This window comes from Empidonax traillii, unplaced genomic scaffold, assembly GCF_003031625.1.
Source record: "Empidonax traillii isolate 1590-97213 ecotype Southwest subspecies unplaced genomic scaffold, ASM303162v1 scaffold1257:size348801, whole genome shotgun sequence".
In the NCBI taxonomy this organism is placed as follows: Eukaryota; Metazoa; Chordata; class Aves; order Passeriformes; family Tyrannidae; genus Empidonax; species Empidonax traillii.
Window position 1 is genome coordinate 268661 of NW_020956450.1, and position 27013 is coordinate 295673.

The 27013-nt window shown below is 40.1% G+C and overlaps 1 protein-coding gene across 8 annotated transcripts in view; it reads left to right on the forward strand.

The window, feature by feature from the left end:
• The window catches only part of PLEKHA1 (pleckstrin homology domain containing A1), a 32090-nt gene extending 10784 nt beyond the window's left edge, over positions 1-21306 (forward strand). For 2 of the 8 annotated variants that reach the window (XM_027906181.1, XM_027906180.1), the window contains exons 2-14: positions 4188-4348; positions 5804-5860; positions 6447-6492; positions 7997-8094; positions 10327-10458; positions 10724-10867; positions 11875-11943; positions 14114-14178; positions 14991-15054; positions 15357-15446; positions 16576-16650; positions 18684-19093; positions 19158-21306. In XM_027906181.1, coding sequence (XP_027761982.1) covers positions 4208-4348; positions 5804-5860; positions 6447-6492; positions 7997-8094; positions 10327-10458; positions 10724-10867; positions 11875-11943; positions 14114-14178; positions 14991-15054; positions 15357-15446; positions 16576-16650; positions 18684-18998 — 1296 coding nt within the window. In that variant the 5' untranslated portion in view covers positions 4188-4207 and the 3' untranslated portion in view covers positions 18999-19093; positions 19158-21306. Of the gene's footprint in view, positions 1-231; positions 251-4187; positions 4349-5803; positions 5861-6446; positions 6493-7996; positions 8095-10326; positions 10459-10723; positions 10868-11874; positions 11944-14113; positions 14179-14990; positions 15055-15356; positions 15447-16575; positions 16681-18683; positions 19099-19157 lie in introns of those variants that run through there. The other 6 variants (XM_027906182.1, XM_027906183.1, XM_027906186.1 and 3 more) reach the window with 6 other exon arrangements.
• The last annotated feature ends 5707 nt before the right edge of the window (positions 21307-27013 follow it).

Here is a 27013-nt window from a genome sequence, read left to right on the forward strand (position 1 = left end):
ATAGGAATTAATGTAGGAGAGTTGAAGCCGTCTGTTATAAATGGTGAAAAGGAGATGCTTGTGTGCCTCTGCAGGTTCTACTTGTGCAGTCATGCGTTTGCAGGGAGGCTGGAGAAGGTGATCTGGGATTTTTATTTATAGTGGCAGCCTCCCAGTGTGGGATATAAATGTTGGGGAATGCCAGTATGTGTTGCACCCCCGAGGAAAAGAGCGGGGAGAGGGGAAACCCGAGAGAAGCTGGGCTGGTGAGGTATGTACCTACCCAAATTAGTGCTCTGCTGCTGGAAAGGGGGATGTAAGGCTTCAAAAATAATGTGAGACCTCCTCACTTAGAACACAGCCCTCCAGGAAAGGAGTTAAAGGAGCTGAGTTCTTACAGAGTGTCACTGTACAGCCACAAAAGGTTTTTTTTTTTTTTTCAGAAATCTCTTGGTTTCTGGTGGATTATGGTGAGAGCCAAGAGGAAATGGGCCACGGGGATGTTTTTTTTTCTGAAGCAGAACTGTGTCATTGACCCACATCTCCCCTCCCTGTTCCCCCACCCGGGGTAGGGAAGGCAAAACCAAATGGTGTGATCTGTAACAGGTTTGATACCTTCAGCTTTTCTCTCTAAGAACTCGTAATCTTTTTTATATTTGATTGTAGGAGTGGGCAGAGGGGTTAATACACTGTTCTCTGCTGCAGATTCTGCAGCAGGAAATAACTAAGGGTGCACTTAATGAAGTGCTGTAAAATAGACACAGACCTGGAGATTTTAGTTTTATTATTGCCTAAAATAATTTAATGATAAATCATATCTATGCAAGACAGGATCTGCATTCTGAAGACATTTGAGCTGAAGTTTGGATGAATTCTTAGCCTGGTAGTCTTGTAACCAGATTTCCTATGCTGAGGAATTAATGGTGGAGTTCTGCAATTCCTTTTATACGAATTTTCAGAAGTAACATCTTTGCTTTTAGATCTGTCAGGAGTTGTCAGGAAGGGTATTGTGGTGGTGGTTTTGTCGTGTGTGTTCAGTCGCCTCAGTAACTGGAAGAGAGGCACAAATTGATTATTAATTTTTTTTTTTTTTTAAATGTGCATTCCAAATTGTGGTTCATTCTTGAATGCTGAATAGAACAGGTCTTCATTTACAGGGGAATCTTGCCAAGGTGTAATACAGTGGAAGCAAACTTTTAAAGCTGGAAAGCACTTGCATGATATTATGTTAGATTTCAGTGTATTATGAAGTTAGGGGGGGTTTTATTTCTTATTCTTTGAGAGATCAGTTGGTAGAGGTCAGTAATCCCATGAGGAATTTAAAACTAATCTGAAGAAAACAGCAGTTACAGATCGAAAGTTTTTGAATTAATGGTATTTTATGCTGTATTTTCATCAGAGGGCAGGGGAGCTGCAAATAGTATGAATTTTTAGGCAAGAAATTAGCTGGTAGTGCTCTGATGTAGAAAATCTGTGTTATTTCAAGTTTGGTTTGAGTTTTGGTTTGTTTGTTTGTTTTTTTTCTGTGAGAATTGGTTTATTGACAAATAAAAAAAAAAAAAGCTTCTGAATATTGTCTCTTGACCTGGAAAAAAAAATTTTCAAATATTGGAGTAGTTCAACTTTAGATAATTGTATGTTTGTGATGGAGCATTATGAGCCCCCTCTTTTCATTTGCCTTAAAAGTTTTTTTTTTTTTTTCCTCACAGATTCTCTTATAGGGGAAAAGCGCTTTGAAAATTCGGTTGGTTTTATTCGAGGACTCTCAATCAATTCGTATCTTGTTTCAAAAACAAGTTTTCCCTGTTTCATTCTCTTCACATCTGCAGACAACACAGCCTTAAGTCTGCTCAGACAGGAAACCAGCCCCCAATATTTGCTTTTTTTAGGCACAGGCCTTTTCTGGGCTTCACAAACTGTTGATATGAAGCCGAAATGGTACCCTGGAAGTTCCATATATTTTGTTGAGGGACCACCTGGCCCAGCTTAGGACAGTACTGGTAAAATGATGATTTTGATATTCATTTAAATGAAATCCATGTGGGATGCCAAGTTCTGCCAGATTAGAGGTGTCATTTAGAGAACAGATCCCCTTAAACTTGCCCTGAGCTACAGATGTGTTTGTAGGGAGGTGTTGCTTCAATGTGAAGTGATCCCAAGAGCCAGCAATTGAATTACTGATGACTTTATTACAATTAAGGTATTGTCCTGAGTGCTCAAGTATTTGTTTTTGTATTGCTTATGGTTATAACTTGGTTGCAGAACTTGTCTTAGATCTGTGATGTTTAAGTTGTGAGTAACATACCAATAAAATTTACAACACCGTGGAAAATTTCGTTACTTTATTGAAAAACAAGCCTTTGCCTATTTAAACCATTGTTGCATCTCTTAGATACAGAGACTCTTCCACCTTTTGGAGGTAAAAATTGGAGCAAATCAGAGAGGTGCTTAATGGAGAGCTCATGCACATTTAATATCCTTGTACTTCACTTGTCCTTCCTTTCCTCCACTGAAAACATCTTGCATCTCAAAGCGAAATGTGTTAACTTTGTCATACACAAAAAGGCATTTAGCTTTAAAATTCAGTAGCTTATAGTAAAAAAAACCCCAAACTAACATCACCATGATATTGCTTTCCCTTTAACTCTTTGCCAGCCCTGCTGAATTGAGGTTGGTAGATCTGGGCCCTGGTGCAGAACTTAATGTACCAAACTTGAGTTTGCACCAAAGGATTAGTTTGGTGTTGGGCACAGAAAAAGGTTAATTGTTTTACAGATCGAGTTAAATGATTTAAAACTATTTTCTGTAAATTCTTCTGGTATGGTATCAAAGCCAGGATAATAGATTTGTAAAAGGTTGTTTCTCAAAGTGGTTGAACCAAAATTTGCCTTGTATCCTAATTAGCCGTATAAAATGACAGCTGTAAATACAAATATACGTCTACATGTTTATATATTGATCCCTAAAATGTATGGCTGTCTGCCTATCTGAGTCCCCAAAATGAACACTGATTTTCCCCCCCAAAAAACCCACTTCAAAAGCCAGACATTGTGCTGTGCTGTGGTGTATCAGTAGCTAGCTACAGATAATTATCAGGTGTCTGCCTCATTGTGTTGTGTATGTAACTATATTGAAACCAAGTAACCTTAAGGCAATAATAAAGGTAAAGAATTTAAAGAAATATTAAAATGAAACTTCCATATTAATGTGGTGAAAGCTGGAAAATTTTGTGAAAAGCGTGGAGGGCTTAAACCTTGTGTGTCTCATGTTAATGTTTTTGGATCTGTACTATTTCTGAGCATTTTAACAAAATGTAAAGACTGAATCATTTCGTTCCTGCCCTGGGAAAGATTGGCATCAACCCGATTTTTATCGTTTAAATGTGTGTTCGTTGCCATTTTTAGATAAGTATGCAAATTTATCTTTGGTCTTACAAGGCTGGCTCTTGAGGTAGAATGACTGTCCCATAAAATAAAAGGAAGCAAAACCAACGGTGCAGTGGCTGCAGTAAGGCAGAGCCATAAAAGGTGAAGCAGGCAAAATGGGGGGAGGTGGTCAGCACTGCAGACTTGAATCATTTTGTTTTTAAACAAATTAAAAAAGCCCAAGTAAAACAGAAAAGGTGTGTCACTCTCAGTACAAAGTGTGTTCACATCTCTGTTGCTGCTCATACCCAACTGCATTTTGACTGTTTAATGGATAAGGATGAAAAGATGCCTGTTCTTGGACACCAAGTTCTTTTTTTTGTAGGAGAAAAGAAAATCGTGCACAACGTTTCTAAAAGCTTTCTGTTGAATTTGCCTGAGCAGAATATGAAAAGTTGCACTGGGCAGGAGAGCTGCTGGCAAAGGTTCTTTCTTGCCATGAAAGGAGGAAGTGTAACCCCAGTGCTCTCTGAGCTTGATGTGCATTGTGAAGGAGAATCTTCATTTTTTTAGTGATCTTATAAAAGCTAGTCTAGATCTCATCTGCTATTTACCACTTTTATTTTTAGGCTATTAGATATCTAAGTGTGGTTTTCAAAGAAGAATGGAAGACCTGTCTAAAAACCCAGCGGTGGTGAGGGGGAGCAGCTACACCTCACTTACTCTTCCTTAGAAACCTTTCGAAGCTCCCAAGTTGAAACTGCTCAAAATGTCACGGGCAGGCACAGAGCGGGCTTCAAATCAGGAACTCGGCTCACCTCGTGTGTGTTTTGTGTTCTGCAGTGTGATGTCCAGGGTCAGAAATGCCTTATGTGGATCGCCAGAATCGCATCTGTGGTTTCTTAGACATTGAAGAAAATGAGAACAGCGGGAAGTTTCTGCGGCGCTACTTCATCCTGGACACGCGGGAAGACAGCCTGGTGTGGTACATGGACAACCCCCAGGTGAGGTGGTCTTGGCAGGACTTTCCTGGTTTATATCAGTTCCCACTTTTTTTGGATTTTTTTTTTTTTTTTTTAAATGGGTTTCAGCATTAGATTATGGACCCAGAAACAGGGCCAAAGATAAATTGCCATAAGCGAATTAATTGTAAATCAGTTTAATATAACCTGATGAGCCAAATCACATACATGCTTTAACACAGGTGTTTTAATTCACCTTTAGCCTTTTGTGGGGGTGTGTAGTTTTCCTTGCACCGCATGGCTCATTTAGCTGTCTCATATTAATTTACCTCAGCGGAATCAGTCACTGAAAATCAATTCATAATCATGCCTGCAGTTGCAATCCAGCATGAATGGGGAAAGCTTGTTGTGATGGAGAGCATCCTTTAGATAAAAGCTGCTTTTACGGTGTCCATGGATCCATGTGCTTCCTAGCATAGGGAAGAACAGATAATTGCTGAAGTTTTGGGTACAGAGACAGTAAGAGCACATGATCCAGGTCAGCTGGCAGCTGCCTGCCAGGAGGACATCCCTGCACCATTCTGCCAGGAAGAGCAGAGTTAAAATGCAGGAGCCTGCTGTTCAAAGGAGCCAGCAAAACCAAAATGTAAATGATGTGCAGCTCGATGAATGCGACTTGTGACCGAAGCATTCAGCAGTCCTCGCTGAGGAGAAAAAGAATTGCTGGAAATAAGAGGCTTCAAACATTTGATCTCAGTCACTGGTATGGAGCAGTTCTTTTTTTTTTTCTGTTTCTCCTCTGATGTAACCAGGGCACATGAACAAAAGCTCGAAATGCTGTAGAAACTGCAATTTTTCAGAAGTTTCGACGCTCAGTGATATTTGCAGTGCACACCCAGGCCCAGTTCAGGCATTTTTTTTAACGTTATCATTCATGTACAAACGAAAGGATTTCTTGCAAGAGGCAAATTGAGGGTTCTTCTGGATTTTCTCGAACTGCTTTAGTTTTGAAGGACAGCAGAGTTTTTGTAGAGTCATTTTGTGAAGACCATTCTTAATCCCTGAAGTGACTGGAAAATACGTGAGGTGGCCTTTGAAGTGTCTGGCATAACAGATGAATGTCACTTCTTGTCCCTTCCGCCTGCCCTGGTCAAAGTACACGAGATTCCAACATCTGTTAAGGAAAAAGTATTCTTTCCGGATTTCCTGGATGCAGACCCACAAGAATCCTTCTTCCTCTAGTAAAATACATAAACCTCTGAAACAATTACTATTTGCATTGTTTCTAGCAGTCTTTCTGTTTTTAGTTGATTAACAGATGTGTGTATAACAAACAAGTAGTTTAGATCCTGTTTCAGGCATACATTGTGCATTGTCCGTAGAAAAGACGTAGGGTTTTGGTTTTGTTTGTGGAATTATTTGCTTTTTACGCATAAACGCCGGCTGTGATGTGAGAATAAACTAGTTTCACTTTGTAACATGTGTGATTTGTTTCAGAATCTTCCCTCTGGATCTCCACCTGTTGGGGTCATTAAACTTACCTATATTTCAAAGGTAAGATAACATGTTAAGACACTTGTTGCTAAATTCTTGGTTGTATCTACCACGAGCCTCAACTTCAGACAAAATTAAATGCCACTTACTTACTATTTCTGTTGGTGTGCTGTTCCTGAGTTAGTGTTACAAACACTTCAATGGGTTCAGATTAAAATAAGAACAGATTAATTACCGTGCTGTCTAGGTTTGTGTAGTGAATTTAAGTAGCAGTTCTTTGTGCAGCATAGAATTAACAGGTCTGAACTGAATATTTCAATTCTTTATGAGTATTTGAATTTCAATTAGTCTTGGTGAAAGGACAGACCACTTATGAAGTGGAAGATAAGTCTTTGGGAGTGATTAGTTTGCAGGTACTAATGATGCTTAATAGACAGAGAAGAAATATTTCATTACTCTGTACACAGCCTGTTCTAAATATGTGTGAAAAAGAACTATTTTTGTTATGTCTATATATCATTATACCTAACCAGCTTGCTGGGCTGCTAATCTTTGAATTTAGCCCCTTCAAAGAGAGTAAAACTTGTGATATCTGATGTATATTTTGTATGCACAGTGACACTTAGGATCTTGATTTCCCTCCCAGGTTAGCGATGCAACTAAGCTGAGGCCAAAGGCAGAGTTCTGTTTTGGTAAGTTCTTGCATGTGGTGTCTGCATCAAGTACATTCTTCAGAAACCTGAAGCAAAGATTGTGTTCTGCAGTTCTGTCACTGTCTAAGCTGGTAGTGTAATTTTTAAATAAACAGCTTGTATTTGCTGTTGCTTATTTAGTGTGAGGGGAATGTTGGCTTCTTCATAAGGTGCTATTGTATTTTTTCATATTGCAGCTTAATGGGGAGTAAGTCAGAGCTGTTTTTCAGATGTCTGACATTTTTGAGGCATTAATAAATGGCATGCCTGTCAGCTGTGAAGAGAAGAAATTCAACTATTTTAGTCTGTTTTGCTGATAAAAAAGTTGATTTAAAAAGACTGTCAGCCAGTGTTCTCGAGTTAAATTTCAGCTTCTGCTGCATTGAGAGAAAAATAATTTGCTTGGGGTACCCTCTCTGTGTTGGAGCTTGTGAAACACTTGGTAAATCACGTGTGTAGGGCTGCAGGGGTTTTAGACAAGTACCTGGTGTGTCAGCTCAGTGCCATCTACAGATCCCTCTGCACATGTATGTGAGCAGGGATTTGTCTCCAGCACTTGTAAAGTTGCTCTTGTCAGTGGGCCAGCTCTAAAACACCTTAATTATCCAAGTTGCTGGCTGAAAGCTTTAAATAAATTTATTAAATTTATTTTTTTTTTTACTTTTTAAAGTAAAAATATACATTTGTTGTCATTTTATTCAACTACCAGGAGTTGTTGTTTCAATCAACTCATTATACAGTTTTGTGTTTTGAATTTATATTTGCATCTAACAATGTTTGTTTCAAACCATCCGCTTTGGGCAGAAAGGTGATAGAAAAGCAAAAGCATCTGTTTCTGGCCTGGGTTTGCTGTTAGTGGTGACCTGAAGGGCTGTTATGTTATGGGTAGAGCAGCAATATCTGTGCAGGTTTTAGCTGCAATGCTTCAGAGTTCTGGGAGGGTTTTAGTCACTGCTCACATTAAAACCCATTTCAAGATAAGTTCTTAATATTTGTGAGCAAACTACCCATGATTTTTTTTACTGTTACACAGAAATCTGTTTGTCCTTTTTGGATAAAGGACGCTGGGTGTTGCCAGGTAGAGATATAAACTTATTAAAATATGCTTTCTTTACCAAGTCACTAAAGTAAAATAAAGATTTATGTCCTGGCCATCTTCAAGTTGTTTGGTCTTGAGCATCATCTGTTTAGTAATCAGTACTGAGTTTTCCAGAAATAAAAAGTAAAAAAATTAAACCCAGTGATCATAGTCGTGTTAATGAGGTTGTCACAGTCGTTATGATGCCATTTAAGTGGGGAGCTTGAATTATTATTTGTTTTTTTAGAATAAAGCAATCCTGTCAAATGGATATACTTACCTTAAGGTGACTTCCTAAAAACAAGTGTAGCAGAGCACTTGAATGCTTCAACTGGATTTTTCATCTGAAATCAAATCCTTTCACAATGATGTTAAGTTTGCTCTTAAATGTCAGTGTTGTTAACTTTTCACAATGGTTTTTAACAGTTATGAATGCAGGGATGAGAAAATACTTTCTACAAGCCAATGATCAGCAGGACCTAGTCGAATGGGTAAATGTTCTGAACAAAGCTACCAAAATCACAGTAAGTGGTTGAGTTGATCCTTAGCAATGCTTTCAAATGGTGACTGTCTCAGGGTGCTTATATGTAACCTTTGCCTCCAGTTTTTATCACCACAAGCAAGTCATGGCTTGGCTTTCCAAGACTTCAATAAACTGTACAGAACTTCCCCTAAATTTAAGTTTGTTTTACTTTTTGGACGTGGGACAAAAACGTGATTGATTATCTTTTTAATTACAGCATAAGATGTTTTGTAATAATTTAAAATTAATGGTGCACATTTAATATTGATTGAAATATTGAGAAGACACTTGTAAGCAATTGAAAGATACACATACTTTTTTGCCTGTTGTCAAAATTTGGTATTTCTTAAAGTATCACTAAAACATTGAGGAAACATATCATGCCAAGTTCCAAAGGCTCTCTCCTGATTTCACGTAACATCCATGCAGAGAAACATTAGTGGTTCTTCTGGCAGATGTTAAATTATTCTGTTATTTTCTGGTTTGGGCCAGGACAAGTCGTTACCTTGTGACAGAAAACCCCCCTGTGTTACCTCAGTCTTTTCAGGAGGCAGAAGTTACGGTTTTGTTTTCTTTTCTTTCCAGTTTTGGGGAAGTGATGACAATGAGCAGTTTTGAGAGCATACCCTGACAAAGAAAGGGTTCTGAGCATGGGTGCACATATTTGTATTTCTTGTCAGTAACTTTCTCATTTTTAAGTTATCTAAGGATGTTTGTATGAGTTGTTTGCTTTGTTTTAAAGTTGCCCTTTCTTTGGCGTTATAAAAACATTACTGCTAATGATAAATAAAAAGCCTCAGAAATTAAACCCCTTCTTATTTGGGTTTTCCATAAGGAAGGACACACCACAAGCAGGCTTGAGTTGTTTCAACTTCAAGAAACAGGGTGAAAAAATAAATAATTAATTGCATCAGTTTAGAATATAGTCTCAACAGTGATTACCACATGTTTAACTTGCCTTTTAAATGGATGGTGAAATCATTTGTATTCTGCCTTTGAAGGAACAAGCCTTTGAACTGTTAATCTGTTCACAGCTTATTTAGTACGGCCAATTATTTAATCAAACAATTAAGCTAATTCAATTATTAATTTTCACATGAGCTGTTACTTGCTGTAGATTGTAGTCCTCCAAGACTCGCTGCATATTTTAGTGCTCTTGAGTGCTGATAATTTGGGAATGGCCGCGAGGCTCTGCAGGCCAGCACGTTGTGTACCTGTGCCTGAGAGCTGTTTGAAAATGCCTTGTTGTGAGGAGGTGGCTGTGGGGTTGCTCTGCAGCGCTGTGAGCAGGACTCTGTGACATAAATAAAATAAGCAGTCCTGGGCATGGGAACTGGAGTCACAGCAGACTGTGAAGTAGCTTTGGTGTTTTTTTGTCTAGATCAGTTCGATTTAAAGATTTGAACGTGCCACAGTCTTGGATGATATTTCACTGTGTAAAGACAATTTGTGTGTCCCTTATTTCTGAATGACTTTGGGTGCCTTCTGTAAATACCCAAGTAGGGTGCTGGCTGGGATATTTGTATGTGAGACTTGATATCTTCAAATTTACTATATTAATATTAGGAGTGTAAGGAGATTATGAATAAGAATGTCTTAGGTAGCCAGTCAGTACATTTCTTAGGTTAAAGAAGTTTACTTCCTGCATGAACTCAGAAGTTTGAGGGAACATTTTAGATCAAAACACTTACTGGGGAAATGAAATTCCCGTAAAGTTTTGGTTTAGTTCCACGTTTGAGATAATTATCTAATAGTTAATGGTAGTTGGAAATAGGTAGGTAGGGTCATTTTGGACAGAATTTGGCATTATAGGTAGGATTAATTGGGGCAGTACACTCGGCCTTCGTGCCAAGTTCCTGTGAGGACAAATGTCACACTGATCAGACATCCTGTGTGACAAAGGGCACTGGGATGTTTCCAGTACAAAGCACTTATAACTAAAACTGAAAGCAACTGAAAGGTAAGAACCAGTTCTTCCAAAAATTAGCAGTGCTTCTTGAATATCAAGCGTAGAACTTATGACAAAGCTTGCAGGTGATTTCATCCAGTGAAGTGTCCTTCTTGATACCAATTTTCTGAGCACTAAACCATAGTCATTACAACAGGTTTTCATGTAAGCTGCTTCTAGCCTTTTACAATTGGAGAACATTTGTTAAATCCTGCTGAAGACAAATGCAGAATTCTTGAGAATTCTTCATAAAACCTAATGTCAGTTGTCACATTCCACTTTCAGGTACCAAAGCAGTCGGATCCTCTGTGTCAGGTGGATAATGCAAATCGTCAAGCTGAAAGCCCAGGTGGAAAGAAGCAAGTCTCTTACAGGACAGAAATTGTTGGTGGTGTTCCCATCATTACACCCACCCAGGTAACACCCTTCAAACAAGTGGGTTGTTATTTGATAGAGGAAACTGTGTTGAGCAGTGTTGTGTATCACAATGTCAGCTTCTCCTCTTGCCCAGAAGGCCTCTCAGTTGTCTCTGGAAATCAGTTAAAATGTTTTGTCCTTTCAAATTGGAAATGGGATTTATGAGCATGGCATGATACAATTGTTTCCTGTTATGACTTGTATAGTTATTCTTTGATCTTTAGAATAAAACCTGAGTATTCTCTACTTTCCTGCTTTATTCTAGAAAGAAGAAGTCAGTGAGTGCAGTGAAGGGGCTGACAGGAATTATTTGAAGCGGTCACAAAGTCACCTTCCTTATTTTGCTGCTAAGCATCCCCCAGATAATGCTATTATCAAAGCTGGCTACTGTGTGAAACAAGGAGCAGTGGTAAGTGTGGGAGATCAGTGTGTTTCAAGAACCATGGTCCTAAGGTGGTAGTGGTACTGATCAAGTAGATGATTAAATAAAAAAACCCACACAATTACCGGTAACATTAGCCATCCTTAATATTGGCAGTAGTAGTAAAGATAAAACTTATCCTCCTGGAGCATTTGATTTATGTCTGTTTTACTTCTTTTTGTGACTTTCTTCAGTGTTATGTTGTTGAAGATATTACAGAGAGGCCAAGTGTGTGCACAGACTTTCACATTATGGTCAGTGCACGCAGCTGGGAGTTCTGTTCTACAGTTATGTAGAGGTTCTTATTTTGCTTATTAAAAACATCTGAATTAAGAGAAGTTCAACACAGGCCTTTAAAATCACTAAAATGTTTGCAAAAAGCTGACTGACATTTCAGTTCAGAGGAAGAACTGTAAAACTTCCCAGGCTGATTGACATGAGTCGAACTAGTCACATGATGCCTTGCCAAAAGAAGGAATTGGTAGTTCAGATTAAGCAAGATAATCATCTTTGAGTTCTCAGACTCATTTTATCTTGAGTTATGAAGCTTCTTTTTGTAGTACTCCCTTTTTAGTTAAAAATAAACTAGAAACCTGTAATGTATTGTCTGTTAGTGTTTCCTCCAGGATATTTGTGCTGCTGAGTTTCTACGGTTTGAATAAATTTTACACTAGTAAATAGTAGCTTCTGGATTTTCTAATTTTTGCAGTTTTCAAAAGAAATTGAGCAGAGCCTTGCATAATTATTTTGGGGACTCTCTCTCTCTCTCTCTCTCTCTCTCTCTCTCTCTCTCTCTCCCCACATAACACATACAAAATATGAAATTTATAATTATTATAAATTATAATAAATACATTATGAAAGTAAATAATTATGAATAAAATTAATTTCACTGTATCATGTTATACGTATAATTATATAGTTCAATATATGCATAATATATGCCATATATTTTGTTTTATATATAAAATGTATAACTATTTATTTCTTTACAGATGAAGAACTGGAAGAGAAGATACTTTCAGTTAGATGAAAACACAATAGGATATTTCAAGTCTGAACTGGTAAGTTTCTAACTGTGCGTTATTTTTCCAGTGATAGTTGCTAGAAAATCTAAATAAATATGCTTGTATCTGAAAAATGTGCTGTGCTGTGTTTGTTCCTTCCATCTCCGAAGTTTGTATTGTAATAAACCACAAAAATAGGGCAGCTGTGAACTTGGACTTCAGTCTGTTTGGGAACCCATCTGTAGGGCACTGGAGAACAGTAACAGGATATACTCTACAATCATCTTGATTTTTGTATTAAAGTTTTATGTCACTTTTCACTCACAAATAATTAATTGTGTTCTTGAAATAGCAAATCACAATGGGAGAGACAAAACCGTAACCCGGCAATTCTGAATTTAAAGATAAAATTATGAGGTGTTTTATCATAGAAACGATGGGATCCGTTCCCACACGCTTGTTTCAGCAGAGCAGCCAAGACAGGCAAAGAACTCTGATTTTCTGTTCAGCAGCAACTCTTGCCGAGTTTGTTTCAGTTCCATGACCTTTCTTCCCACTCATCACTCTCGTTTTGACCACATGGTAAATGCCTTCAGACTTCTTTTAAAAATTAGGTGGCTGGTTCTGCAGACAGTCGCTTTTACAAAAAAAAAAAGGAGTCCCACGCTTAATAACTGTAAGAAAACCTGTACCTAAGGAATGAAGTCTGCGTTGTACAGTACTGTAAATGGAGTTTGCAGGCCAAACATAAGATGTAAAATGTCAAGAATCCACATTTCAGGCTGTTACTGGAGCGACCTTTGGCTCCACTCATAATGAGGGTGTATCCAACAGCAGCAGGAGTTTAATCTTGCATCATTATCTTTGCTAAGATGTCAGCACAACAATTCTGACTCATTGCCTGTAATAAACCCTCTATTTTCCTTTAAGAAACAAATCTGAGTGCAGGTTGCTCACAAACAAATTCTCAGTGAAGAATTGTACTGTGTGAGAGAATACCAGATGGTAGAAATGCCTGCACTTGCTGTGTTTCATCATGCTCCTTGAGCAACATAAAATCTTGTAGTATCCCCTGTTCTTCAGGTTGATATTCCCTTGCTGCAGTCTGAGGAAGGTGCTGGGCTGACCACCTGTCAGACAGCAGTGAAGTAGAACCCTGAATTTAGGACTTTTTTGTCCCTGTTTGTACTGCAGGGATGGCCTTGCCGTTCACTTTTGGTGTTCTGCTTTGAAAATTCATTGCAGGGGGATGAATGAATCTGAGAACAACACAGAGAGGATGAGAGGAGCAAAAGAGCTGAAAACATTGAGTTTTAAACTCTCTACATTTGGTCTGCTGTAGAAACAAGTGATCTAATGAAAGCTGCTGCTTGAGGATGGTTATATTTGGGTGGCATTCACTGTTTACTGTAACAACATAAATCTCTTCAGTATCTGTAAATAGGAATGGTAGAGAAAGTCACTCCACAGCTGACAGCTTTTGTTTTGTCTGGGAGTTGTAGCCAGCTGAAGCAGTCCACTGTAACACTGCTTAAAGAAAACACATTAGGAGGTAAAATAAGTTGTTTGTTTGTGGTTTACTGCAACAACCACCGGAAAATAATATTATGTGTGACATTATGCTGTCATGGCAAAAGTGAAAGTATTTCTGTTTGAATGGTCTCACTTTTTTCCTGTTGTGTGAAACTTTGACGTTAATTTTTTTTTATGGTAACAGAATTTTCTTGTGTTTTAAGAGTAGCTGCTCTTTTACAGGTGTTGTAGGATTAGTTTCTTTGTATTACTTTTAATTGTATTAAGTATAGAATACAATTAATCTTGCTTAAAGCCATGTCATGCAGTACCATTAATAAAGCATCTTCTACGTTAACATTTCATAGCAAATGAATATAATCACAGTTTTACTGAAGTAAGCTGCTTGAGGCAGATTCAATTTTCTGACCTGGTTAGGATGAGAGGAGAGGGGTGGTTGTCTCCATGATGGTATGAAATGAATGTTTAGGGTCTTTTTAATTCTTGATTTGTCCTCCTCCTCGTTGAAAGTGCCATGGTTAGTTTAATACTTACAAAAGCAAATCAAATTTTGGTTGACACCACCTTTTGCAAAAGTGACTGCCTTGAAAAATCTCAGTTATGTAAGTCTGCTGTGCTGACCTCTGGCTTTCTGACTCTGTTCTGGCTGTTAGGTATACTCCACTGAAATATGTTTGCCTTTTTATTTTTCCAGGAAAAGGAACCTCTCAGGGTTATACCACTTAAGGAGGTCCATAAAGTTCAGGAATGCAAACAAAGGTGAGGAGAGACGCACAGATGCCATTACATGGGATGTCATTCCCTGCTTTGTCGTGGCCAGGCTGCCCCTTGGAGAGCTATTGAATAACTTCACTTGGTGTGTGCATGTGGGATAGTCTGTCTTTATGGGACAGGGCCTAGTTTTGTGCATAAATCTGGTTTTAAGGGTTCTATATTAGTGTGTGTTTCCAAGTTGTAACGTTCAGTGGGATGTAAATGCGTTGGACAAGGGCAGAACAAAGGAATATCATGGAATCCTGAGTTACAGATGCATGGGTGCTGTTTGATCTGAGCCAGCAATTTTAGGAGTCTCTATTCTGCTTATATAATCTGTAAACCTTTAGAGGAACATTAACTCACATCAAATGTCTGAATCTGGGTGAGAACACTCTTTATCCTGCTGTTTCCCTCCCACCAAATGCCAATATGCTAGGCAATAATTGTCTTTGCAGTAGTCATGATGGATACTGACTTTTTTTTTTAGCAGGCTACTGCTTAGTACTAATGCTTTGCAAAGGCATAACAAAATATAAGCGAGAAATTTTACGGAAATGTGGCAAGAACAGTAAATATTTTTAAATTTATTATATGATTTAGAATGTTCTGATTAGAAATATATGTAGCAGCATGCACGCTTCTGATAAATTAAAGTGTCTTAAGGCTAAAATTAGCAGAAAACCAATAGTAGAGTGATCAAGGAATGCAAGAGTCAGACAACAAATGCTCTTATTCTCTGCCCACCCTAGAATCTTGTTAAAATACAGTGGGAAAGTTGTTCCTGCTTTTGATGTGTTTTTGTATTTCGTTTGCAGCGATATAATGATGAGAGACAATCTCTTTGAAATTGTAACGACTTCTCGAACCTTTTACGTGCAGGTAATTTCTTCTTTTAAACTTTGGGCAGAACCAAGAGACTTGCCGTAGTTAAATACAGCTTTGGAATAGGAGTGCTTCTTTGTGCCGTGATTTTCAGAGGGAAGGCGATGTTCAGTATGTTTTATTTGTTCTTTTATGTAACTGTATAAACGTAATAGTAAATTCAGGGTAAGAACTTTAGAAAACGTCTGGGTTAGGAAGCAGAATTCCCAATGGCTCTGAGGAGCAGGGTGGAGCAGGGTGAGGCTGCTGCTGTGGTGCAGGTGAGCTGTGTTAAATGTGCCACGTGCCGTTTGCTGCAGGCTGACAGTCCCGAGGACATGCACAGCTGGATCAAGGCGATCTCCGGGGCCATCGTAGCGCAGCGGGGACCTGGGAGATCAGCGGCCTCCGTATGTCACCCTGCACCCCACAGAAGATGTGATTAGTTGATGTTCACTTGTGCACATTAAGTTCTGACTGGTTTTGTTTTGGTTTTGTTTTCCTTTTGCCTTTCCTCTCCCCTGTCCTGTAGTAGTGTAGCCTCTCTGCATGAACTTTTGTACAGACTGGCATAAAATACTCGGTGTTTTTTAGTGGAGCCCTTGGCTTAGTCCTACCTGTATGTGACTTTTCTGTGCATTGTTTGTCTTGAACACGTAGATAATGCAAGTGCTAACCTAGAAAAGTTCCTCTGAGTTCAGTATGACCTTTGTCACTACTACTAGTTTGGAAGTTAAATTGAAACTTTCTAATTTCCTCTCAGGTGTTTCTGCTAGTTGCTGCATTTTGCGATCAGATGATAATATCCTAATTTGTTTTTAACAGCTCTCACTACTAAATTGTCGTTCTCTGTTGTTGATAGTTTATTGTATATGTAGATGTAGATTCAAGTTTAAAATAACTAAGAGATCTCTGCTTGCATGAGTTAGTTCTTGCTGTTGGAAGTGTAGTGAGAACAGCATCTCCTGGTACTGAACTGAGGCACTGTGACAAAGCTGGGTATTTCTGAAGCCAGCATTTCATACCTACTTGCATTTAAACCATATTAGATGTTCAGCACAAAGTCCAAATTAACTTGTGACAAGTAGTGAAGGTTACTGTGGTGTCACAGTGTCTCCAAGTACGTCCAGATTTAGCACATGGAATACTTTATAGTTCAGATGTTGCACGCTATGGTTTTCATTTTCTGGCTCTGGGATATTTTGTAATAAGCTGAATATATCATTACCCCCATAATCTGAAATATAACAATTTAAATCTGGCTTTTGACTACTTTTACACCAATACTGTGGTTCTGATAACTCAGTCTAAGCTCTCAATTGTGTTTTTGGGAGCTGCTCTTAAATAAAACCTCCTGTTACAAATTCTGTTCCGTTTTGGGGGGAATGAAAATACGCAGATAACTTTTTCTTGGTGTATGCTTTATTTTTTTTTAATTTTTTTTTTTTTTTAATGTGGGGCTAACTGAGCAATGTAGCTATGACTGTCTGCATCACTTCTTGTTCCCCTCTGTTCTTTCTGTTCTTTCCCCAAGTCCAGGTTACTCTAATCTTAGCTTTGCACTGTGTTCCAGATGCGGCAGGCCAGAAGGCTGTCGAATCCTTGTATACAGAGGTATACATCAAGAACTGGTGAATGCAGCACGTATGTGGGCTCTCATGTAAACTCGCCTTCTTAACAGAGGGCTACGGCTAGAGACTAATTTGCACTGTTAAAAAAAAACCCCAACAAACAAACAAACCAAAGCTGAAAATAACGCTACCTGTCGTCATTACCATTTACTGAAAACTAACTCGTCAATAATATCGTTCGCTCACAGGTTTGCACTGGGGTTGTATTTTTTTTTTTTTCACGGTTTTTAAAACGAGTTGAAAATTAAAAAAAAAAAAACGGCAAAACCGCTGCTTACACTTCGAAGTGTGCTAAACATTTAAATGTAAGTGATCCGATGGCACTGCAGCAGCAGAGTACTAAAGCTAATTTTGCATGAGAGTTCATGTTTCCATTTTACTTCACATCTGTTTCCAAACTGCGCCGAGGCGAGGTGAGGTCGAAGCTGCCCACGAGACTAATCCAGATGTGTGCACACAAAACATTGCACCTTGTAACTCCACCCCTTGGGAGGATCACACTCTAGCCTGATTTGCATGGCCTGTAAGCCCCCTGCATGAAATTATTAGTTCAGACATAGAAGCTTTGTAACCTTATCATCAATACACTGTCCACAGCAGTGCAACTTAGGAGTAGCACAGCAGCACGGCTTCTTAACTGTGTGATTAGTAAACAGCCTGTGTGGGTAGTAAAATCTGAGTATCCTTCAGGCCAGATTAGCAAAAAGTCATAGAGATGTTTCTTAACATCCCTTTTGTCCCGTTTGTTGAACAGAAATTATTATTAATAATAAGAAGGATAGTAGGTCAATCACTGAATCGTACGTTCTCCTAAAGCCAGTTTTTTTCTTAAAGTGGAGTATCCTCAGGTGCAGGCGATGGAGAAATTAAATGAAATAAGGCAGTGTAAGTAATGTGAAACACTTCAGTGAAACTGCACACAACACTGAAGTCCCAGAAAAGTTGCACAGCTTCACCCAATACTATTACTTCATTTATAAAAAGAAATAATGGTAGTACTTGGCAGAATCCATTATGATTAAATTTATGAATTTATGTGGTAACATTATAAGAAGAACTACTATGAAAAAAATAGGGTTTTTAATTAGTATGTATATTTGCATCTTGGACACACATCTGGGATGGGTTTTTTTTTTGCTAACAAATGTGCTTGAAAAATGCCTTGATTTGTGAATGCCCATGGGCTGGCAGATTCCTTTAGTTCCTGGACTAACACTGGTGATGGCAGAAGTGGCAGCAGCTGCAGCTCCTGATGCACACACAGCATGTAAAACTGGATCCAGCAGCATTCAGGGATTTGAGACATCCCTGCAGAACTGATAGATAGGCTGCACAACCTGAGGAACTTCTGGTTCCAGAGTTATAGCTCTAGGTTGAGCAGGCTGCCCTAAAATATCTCAAATGGCACTCTCTGCCGGTGTTTTAGTCAATTAAATCAGACCTGGGTAGTCTGGGAACTTGTTTCCATCAGTAGGTAAATGGTGGAAGGTTATTTTCAGTTATATTCAGTTATTCAGCATAAAATAGCTTGGTCCCTGGAAGAAACTGGGGGCATGGTTCCTCCAACAAGAGGGAACAGTATAAAGTGCATTACTCCAGGATTTAGGATACAAGTATTTGATTTATATGAATAGGTTTGAATACACTTTTCTCTTGAAAAGATCTCTCTTTCAATGGCCTTTGAAGTGTTTATCTTCAAAAGCTTACTTAACACCTTAGTAAAACGAGGAGCCTCAATTTGTTGGACTATATTACAAAGTGTAAAGAGCTGCTGTGCTTGACTGAAGACATTTAATGTCTTTAAATGAAGAAACTGATGTTGCTGTCAGATCCTGCTGTGAGCTCACACGTAGTAAATACACCGCCTCGAGAAAGCACCTGCCTCCTGCTGCCGTGGCTGATGCTTCGCTTCGTGTATTTTCTGTCTCGATTTGTTTGGTTTGGTTTTGTTTCCGAGAGCGAAACCTGAAGCTGCGGCGCCAGCGGCTGCGCCTGACGCCTTCCCCTCTTTTCCAGGAGCATCCCGAGCCTGGTTCCGAACCCAGCCATGCTGTCCGTCCTGCCGGCCCAGCCGCAGCCTCCTCACATTCCAGCCCTCTGGTCCCAGCCCCTCACGCCAAACCCCCTGCCGTGGAGAAGCGAGGATTTCACGAGTCTTTTACCAAGGCCAGGCCAGGGAGCTACAAGGTCCAGGTTGTCGCTCCAAGAGAATCAGCTTCCAAAGTGACTGAGCGGGGGCCCTGGGAACCCCGGAGGAAAAATGGCACTCAGGAACAGGATCCTGGCCTCGTGGATCTGGATGACGCAAGCCTTCCAGTCAGCGACGTGTAGGGATTGGAAGCGTTTGGAGAACGATCCGTTTGTTCGGTCCTCTGAATTTCCTTGCTCGGACTTTGAACCAAAGAAAATGATAGGAAATGAGAACAAAAAAAAAAAAAAAAAAAAAAAAAAAAAAAAAAAAAAAAAAAAAAAAAAAAGAAAGAAACAAACAAAAACCGGAACACTGATGTTATGTTATATTATATATATATATGTGTGTGTGAGTGTGTTTGTGGGGCACACATGTGTATATATAATGTGTTTGTATTTTGCCTTTCAGCTGAGGGTCAGAAATGGACCTTAGGCGTTTTCTCAAAGCCTGATAATAAAATCCCTTACTAGGGAGGGGCCAAACTGCACAATTTAGAAAAAAAACCAACCCAGAACATGTACCAAAAAAAAAAAAAAAAAAGGCACTTCTGCAAGTAAGCAAAGTACCAGCAATTTTTAGTTCCTAATCTGGCAAATTTACTAAATTTGCAACTAATGCTATATTGTGGAGAACTTACTGCCAACAAATGTGATTATTTAACTTCACCTTGAACTACAGTAAGATTTTAGGCATAGATGAGAATTGTTTCTCTCCATGGCTTTCGGATACCAGGAAATGCACAAAACGTTTCTTCTGTTCTTTAGTATCAGCAGTGTCAACTGATTTGTTATCAGAACAAGAATTCTGAACTCCCTTGGAATTCTAGCTATGGTGCTGTAAAATTTCCACTAAAATAATATTTTGAATAGTCAGCCTATTTTTGATGCACTCCTAAAAGTGGGTTATAACTTTTTGCACATTTGGATTTCGATGAACTGCATGTAGTGATGTTTTGGAGGGGTGGGGGGAGAAGAGAAATTGGACTTCGGAATTTGGACACTTTAGATCTTTCGGACTGAGTAGGGTTTGTGTTACATTAGGCTTTGCAGCAATTATGTTTCCTTAAATGTTTAGATGTATCATTTACTGGTTTTGAGAGTGGTTTCCTTACCAGTGCTTTGTGAACAGTTCTTGTCGCTCTTGTTGATCAGTGGAAGACCTCGTCGTTTAGTTTTGTTGTTACTGGTACTGAACTGTTCCTAGTCCTGCAATCGTGGCCTATAACTTTTGGTGCACTAATAATCTGAAGTGCCTGTGTTTTCTCTCACGTTGTTGAAACACTTTTGGGTTACTCAAAGTACACAGACCGTTCCCGATGGTTTTGAGCGTTGGCTTGGAGTTGCTCTGGACAGCATAGCTTGAAACAGCTGTTTTTAAAACAGGGGGCTTACGTTAGGGATACCAGTGTTTCTGGTACTGCACCCACTGGCTGTGCAATATGTGTGTTTAAAAAGTGAGTGTTTGTTGTTTGTGTACGCTGTGTTACGGGGCATCAGCGATGCGAACGAGGAGAGCCTTTACATTTCAAGTATTGGATTGGATGGTGTGTACTTTTTTTTCATCATTTTTGAGAAAATGTTTGCTTTAATCAACCCCCCCCCCACACACACACAAATATCTCGTGCTGCTGCTTAACTGTGATTCAGATTGTCCAGCTTTGCAATACCTTTGTTGTCTACTGGAACCTAAAATACATATCATTCAAGTCCATCTTCTCTCCGACTTCCAAACCGGCTTCCTGCTTGAGAGATATGGATGGCTTTACCACAGCAATTTGTTGATCCCAGCATAGACTAATTGGTGTCATATGAGAATGAAATATAGTTAATTTCGAATCCTTAAATTATATCAGCACCTTCTTTTGTTTTTTTGTTTTATCCATAAGCTAACTAACCACTGTGTTAAGGCAGTGGTATCTGTAAATTACTGGTTTTGTTTGACTCTTTAGATATATGTGAAAACTAGCACAGAATTGGAAGTTACTGTAAATGTCTGTACTAGTATTGTAGGTCTTAATTTCTATAAAGATAAAACAATAGCTCTTTAAAAGCTTATTTTTTCACAAGTACGTTCTGTGTGGAAGACACTTTGCATTGAAATATTTTTACTGTAGTCTAACATCTGAATTCACTTGCTCTGGTACAGCTTTCACAATGCATGGTCATTTTAATATATTTTGGTATTGGCAATTTTACACATTGGGTGGAGGTAAAGCAGCTCCATTATGGGACTTACGAAAAGAGGGAAAAAGAAAAAAAAGAGGAAAAAAAAGAAAAGAACTACTGATGTAGTTCGGTAGCATAGCAAAATATTTGTGGTTGGTAATTGTCAGGGTCTCCTATTTATCAGTACTTTTATAAATCTATGAAAATTGTTAAATTATTTTAGAAACAGTGCTGTAAATATGTCACATTTAAATTGTCAATAAATCAGTTTGGGTAACTTAAAGTAACATCTAGCTGAGTTTCTTTGCACCACGTGAAATGTTTTATTGGAATAATGTCTTCCTTTTCAGAATGCGAGAGCTCAGATTATCTTTTATCCAGCTGTAACATCTTTTTTAATTCCTCAAATCTGATCGGATTGTGTGGCCTAAGACAGAAGGTGGACAGAATGAGCTGGTTTTCTTTTGCTGTTCTGTTCCTTCTGTGCAAGTTTTATGTGTTGGGCAGAGGGTGTCCATCAGGTTACCTTTGCATCGAGGAGATGCCTGGTAATGTCAGGTTAATATTTGGAAACACTCAGGCTCCATCTGAAAGGGGAAACCTCCCCCCCCCCCCCCCATCCCCCAGGGGAACAAAATGTAACGTGCATTTTTCTGGGTTTATATTATTGCTTAAGAAAGGTTCTCTCTGGGAAATGCTTTCCTGGAATATGGGCTGTGCACAAGTTCCCTGCATTCCTCTTTGACTGGGACATCTGGCTGTGAGCTCTGTGCCCCTGTGCTGAAGGGGGAATCAAATAGTTCTGTCTGGTTATAGATTTCAACCCACTGTGTTAAAATAAGGCACTTACAGAAATTGTAACTGCAGTCCGCGTTCCTGAAGGTGGCTGCCAAGGGGTAATAGTCCAGGATATAGTTTAATAAAGTGGCATATGCCTTAACCTCGTGGAAAAACAGGATGTCAGCACCACCTAGGGGTCATGCTCCAGCTTTAAAAATTACCCAAGTCAGGCATTTGCCTTTAAAGTGTATTTCATGTATAGAAATTGGTCTTGAAACTCCAGTTGTTGAGTCACTGGACTGCTCCATGTTTGTTGTTTAGATGTTTGTGTGTGTCTGCTTTTAATTCTTGCTCCTTGTAAGCTTTGAGTAGCAATAGCAGCAAATTGATTGAAGACAGAAGATCAGACATGAAGAAGAAATTGTTCCCTGTGAGGGTGGGGAGGCCCTGGCACAGGTTTGCCCAGAGAAGCTGTGGCTGCCCCTGGATCCCTGGAAGTGTCCAAGACTGGGTTGGATGGGGCTTGGAGCAACCTGGGATAGTGGAAGGTGACCCTGCCCATGGCAGGGGGTGGGACTGGATGGATTTTAAGGTCCCTTTCCAACCCAAACCAGTCTGTGATTCTGTGGCCAGAAGGACGTTTAAAATGTCTCCTCAGCTGTGGGACTGGGAAAGAAGCATCTGCTGCTTTCAGTAGGCAAAGTTATGTGACACAAAGGTGGGAATTTTGGAGGTAGAACAGAGGAATTGGGGCTGCAGGTTGAAGGAGGGCACCAGTTTGAAACATCACTCTTTGCTAACAGCTGCCATTTTCATCATTTTACTTTTTGACTTTTGAGGTTTTGCAATCGCATAAATAGGCTCGGGATTTAATAGTGCACATGGAATCAGAGAGTATCTCCTGTCATAAAAATGGCTGTATTAGTAGAAAATACTGATGTTCAAAGGCAAATTTTTTTTAGGTTTCATAGTACATCTGTTTTAAAATGGATGGAAAAATTATTAAGCACTCCTAAAACGTGCACTCTGAAGGGATGGGACAGAAACATCACTGTTCTTTTAACAGCTCCATATTAAATAGAGGTGGGAGAGAGGAAAAAAATTAAAGAAGGGCAAATTTGCATGGGGAACTTTAAAAGTTGAAATTAAAAAATCGAAGCCCTCTGTGCTATGTAAGTTTTACCAGCTTCATTTAATGCCTTAATATTCATCTGTATTTTGGAGAACTGCCTGTGTAACTATTGGGTGCTCCAAGCCAGTAAGCTGCTAAAGCACTTCAGAGATCTTCCTGTGAAATACTGAAGGCAGCTCTCTGGAAGAGTTAAAACCTGAGTCCTGCTCTGTTAAGTGGATCGTGTCCCACACAGTCTGCCTGCATTTGACACGTCAGATTTTCTGTGCAGCCTCCCAGGAAAAGAAACTGGTGCTCCTTGGTAAAAGGCACTGCCTAATGATGCAGTAGAAGTTGAATCCTGCTCTTCGAAGTGGTGCCTTTCACGCTGTAATTAGGGATTTGCATTTAAAACGAGTTTCATTTTGCATATCAACGTGCAGAGTGAGCGCATCTTTTAAGAATTCAAACCACTCGGTTGCACTGCATTCCCATCACCTCCGTTCTCCTGAGGATACACCGGGTCAGCTGAGTCAGTGTTCTCAACAGGTGGGTGTCTGCTGCAAGATCTCATAGCAGTGAGGGTTTTTTTGTGAATCACGGAGTTTCAACGCTTGTTTTACGGTCTGTAGTGTAATCCTTGCACTCCTGCTTGTAGGTTTGCCCTCTGACAGCAAGAAGACACCACCTGAACACGAAGTTTGTTCAGATTAGCAAGTGTTTCTTGGGGCAGGTGACTTGGTTTCAGGTGAGGCTTTACAAAAGACAACCTGATGGTTCATGTATTTTGTAAATTGTGCTATGCTTGTCAAGCACCAGGGCTAGACCACATCTGGAAAAGAACATGGAGTTTTAAATTCCCTGATTTGCAGCCATTCCCATGCAAAGCAATAGCATTTTTTTCTGTGTGTAGCAATGAATCCAGCATATGTTCTTAAAAAGGGGTTTTATGAGTAAGTCTTGGTTAAGACTTGTCTTACTGTGTTAAACTAAGTAGAGAAGTGCTGGGTTTTCAGGAGGTGGGAGTAGGGATGTTACATTTCTCCCCCAAAAAATCTGGGAGAAATCTTCATTCATTAAGGAATGAAGCAAAATGGTGATGCAGACATAATAAACGTGGAAAAGCTCTGCAAAATCCAGGCTTTTGGAATTTGCTCAGACTGGAGGCATTCTGGCCTTCTCAAACCTCCACCAACCTTTTTTTCTGGCCAGAACCCTTCTAGACCCAGACTGTCACCTTAACCCTTTTCTCTCCAGCCAAGTGTTTTCTCTTTTTATCTTTTATTTGCTTCCCAACCTTTCCATGTGTTCCCAGGTGTGCAGGCTCACCTTGCAGGGCTGGGGCTGGATGTCACAGCATCCCGGGATCCCTGACAGCAGCACTGAAACTTTTGTACCTCCAGAAGAACTTCTAGCGTGTGATCTCTAGGTGGAGCCTCCTATCACCCAATTCCGTCTGAAAAGCGAGAGAGGAGATGTTTTACTGCTCAGTCCCTCCAGTGGAAGTGTTTTTCAGGCCACTTTTGGCCTCTTTGAGTAGTGGTAAATGTCTGCTGGCTTCGGGAGCCCTTCTGTGTGAAAAGGTTATGGTGGGGGAGAAATGATGATTTCTGGGTTTACAAAGACTCTCAGGCTTCTGTACAGATTAGATGGATAACAAAAAGATGTATTTTTTAGTAAGCTTATTTATTATCACCCACAGATATTTACCTCAGTTATTCTGGAAAGGGAGAGGTTAATTTTGAGGGTTTTTTTATGTAACCACATGAAAACAATAAAACTGATGTTGTAAAATATTATGTTTTTAATGCTGAAAAGAAGATTGACATTCTTACCAGTTTTGAGAAACAGAAAAGCATAACAGGAGAAGGTCCTTAATACTAGTCCACTAATTTGGAGGTAAACTACTAGTTTTCACTAGGACCTTAGGATATATTTTATTTCCTTTGCAGTGTTTAACCAGCAACAAATTTGCATCCCTTTTCTGTGTCATTTATTTAAGAAAAATTGTTGGCTGGTGAATTTTGAGTCTTTAATAGTCTGTAAGAGCTTGAAGCTGATATTGCTGGCTGACGTGTTCCAAAAAAACCCCATCGTACAACTTTTTCTCCCTAGAATGATCTCTATCAAAGGACAGCAAGCTGAAAAGGACACCAACATCCACGGAGAAAGGACAAAAGAATTGGAGCTTTCCCACTTCATGTCGTCTTTTCCTGCCTATGGAGATGAGGCTCCAGTGGCTTCAAGCAGTTGGTTGACCACAGCAAAGCCTTTCTGGACAGGGGAGGGTGAAGCCCCGTGATAATTCACTGGTCTTGGAATATTTTGATCCTGCTTCCAGGTAGGAACTTATCCTTTCTGAACCTGTATTTTTTTTTTTTTTTTTTTTTTTTTTTTTTTTTTTTTTTTTTTTTTTTTTCACTAGAAGCTGTTAATCTTTCCTTAAAGACTTGTCTTTATTTAAAAGGGGTAAACCCCAAACCAAACAAAAAAACCCAAGCTTGGATAAATGGATAAATTTGGAAATATTTTTACATTGTATCTACGCATTATATATACTGACATATACACTTGTACATTAAAAATATTTGAATGTCTAAACATTTTCAAACTTTTATTCAAACTTGTTAACACTGTAATGATTTTAGCACTAAGGCAGTTTTGCTGCCAATTGCTCCGTTTTACTCCTTTGGCCACTTCTGCAATCAGGCAATTCTCCTAAAATCTCCTTTCTTGCACAGCATAGAAGCTACTGGAAAACAACAGATGTAAAGGGGTCGGTATTGGAGCTTTAGTTGAGGACATTATATGTGTTTCCCCACCTTCAGGTACTAACTAAGCAATTCAGTGAGTTTTGCACACTTGTGGTCACAGTTTGATAAGTTTTTAATAATGTTCCCTGGCACAATGAGGTTTGAATTCAGACACCTGGGATGCTGCTTCTACCTGCTCAAGTGAGTCGTTGTTATACTCTTCCTGGGAGAAGAGACTGAATTACTCTGCGTTAATGTAGTTGCTGACATCCTCACTTCCTTGGTCACAGCACATCTGACAGTTTACAACCCATTAGGCAAGATGAAATGCTGTTAAGTTCATTAGGTGCGTGGTTATCGGCGCCTGATAAAGGTACACTTAAATAATTATAGATTGGTAGTCAGTTCAAAAGTTTAATCAGCTCTGTTAAAGCGTTCCCTCCTCGCTTTGGCAGTGATGCCTTGTCCCTCGGAAGGCACTTGTATTTAAACCGCCTCTCAGAGCACCTTGTCTGTGCTCCAAGAGCAGATGGCAGAGAGCCCTCTCTATCCATAGGTTCTGGCGATTGCCCAGCTGCCGGATAAATTGGATCAGCCTGCTTGTGGGATGGCGGAGGACGACTTTTTTTTTTTTTTTTTTTCTCCTTTCGGTTGATTAACCTTCTGCTAATTGCTGGTATCCACCTCGCCCTGCGGCTCTTCGAATCTCGGGTGAGGCGCTGGGGAGAGCAGAAGCGGCCCGGGAGGGAGCATCCTTCCTCCCATCCTCGCTGCCCTCGGGTACCGGCCGCGACCTCTCGGGCCCTTCCCAAGCCGGGAATTTCAGGGGTCTCCTTGTGCGGGAATAGCGGGCGTTCCCCTTGGGAATGGCTGATATTTACACACATTTCCATACAATACTCGTATCATCTCGCTCTTTCTCCCAGGGGACGGCCTGGCGGCTCTGCGCCCCCACCCCACCCCCTTATCAGATAGAAACGTTATCGGCGCTTGCTCTGGGTTGCTTTCCCGTAATTCCCGAGGCGGGAAGGAGCGTTCAACTCCCCCCCCCTTTCTTGTTTGCACCTTTCCCACTGATCCTAATCGCCGCTTTCACCGCCGAGCTGAACCGCTCCTTTGCAGCCGGGACGGACCAACAAAGTCTGAGCCCGAGAGACGAAGCGGCGGGGCGGGTGTTGTGTTACGATCCCGGGGGGGTTTATTGCGGCCCCGGGGGGGGGGGGGGGTGGCCGTGCTGGGTGTCCCAGCCCGGGGGGCCGGTCCCGCTGTCCCGCTCCGCCCCGCCTGCCCCGCCGCTTTAAAGCCGCTCGCCCGGCCCCCGCCGCGCTCACCGCGCTCGCCGCCCC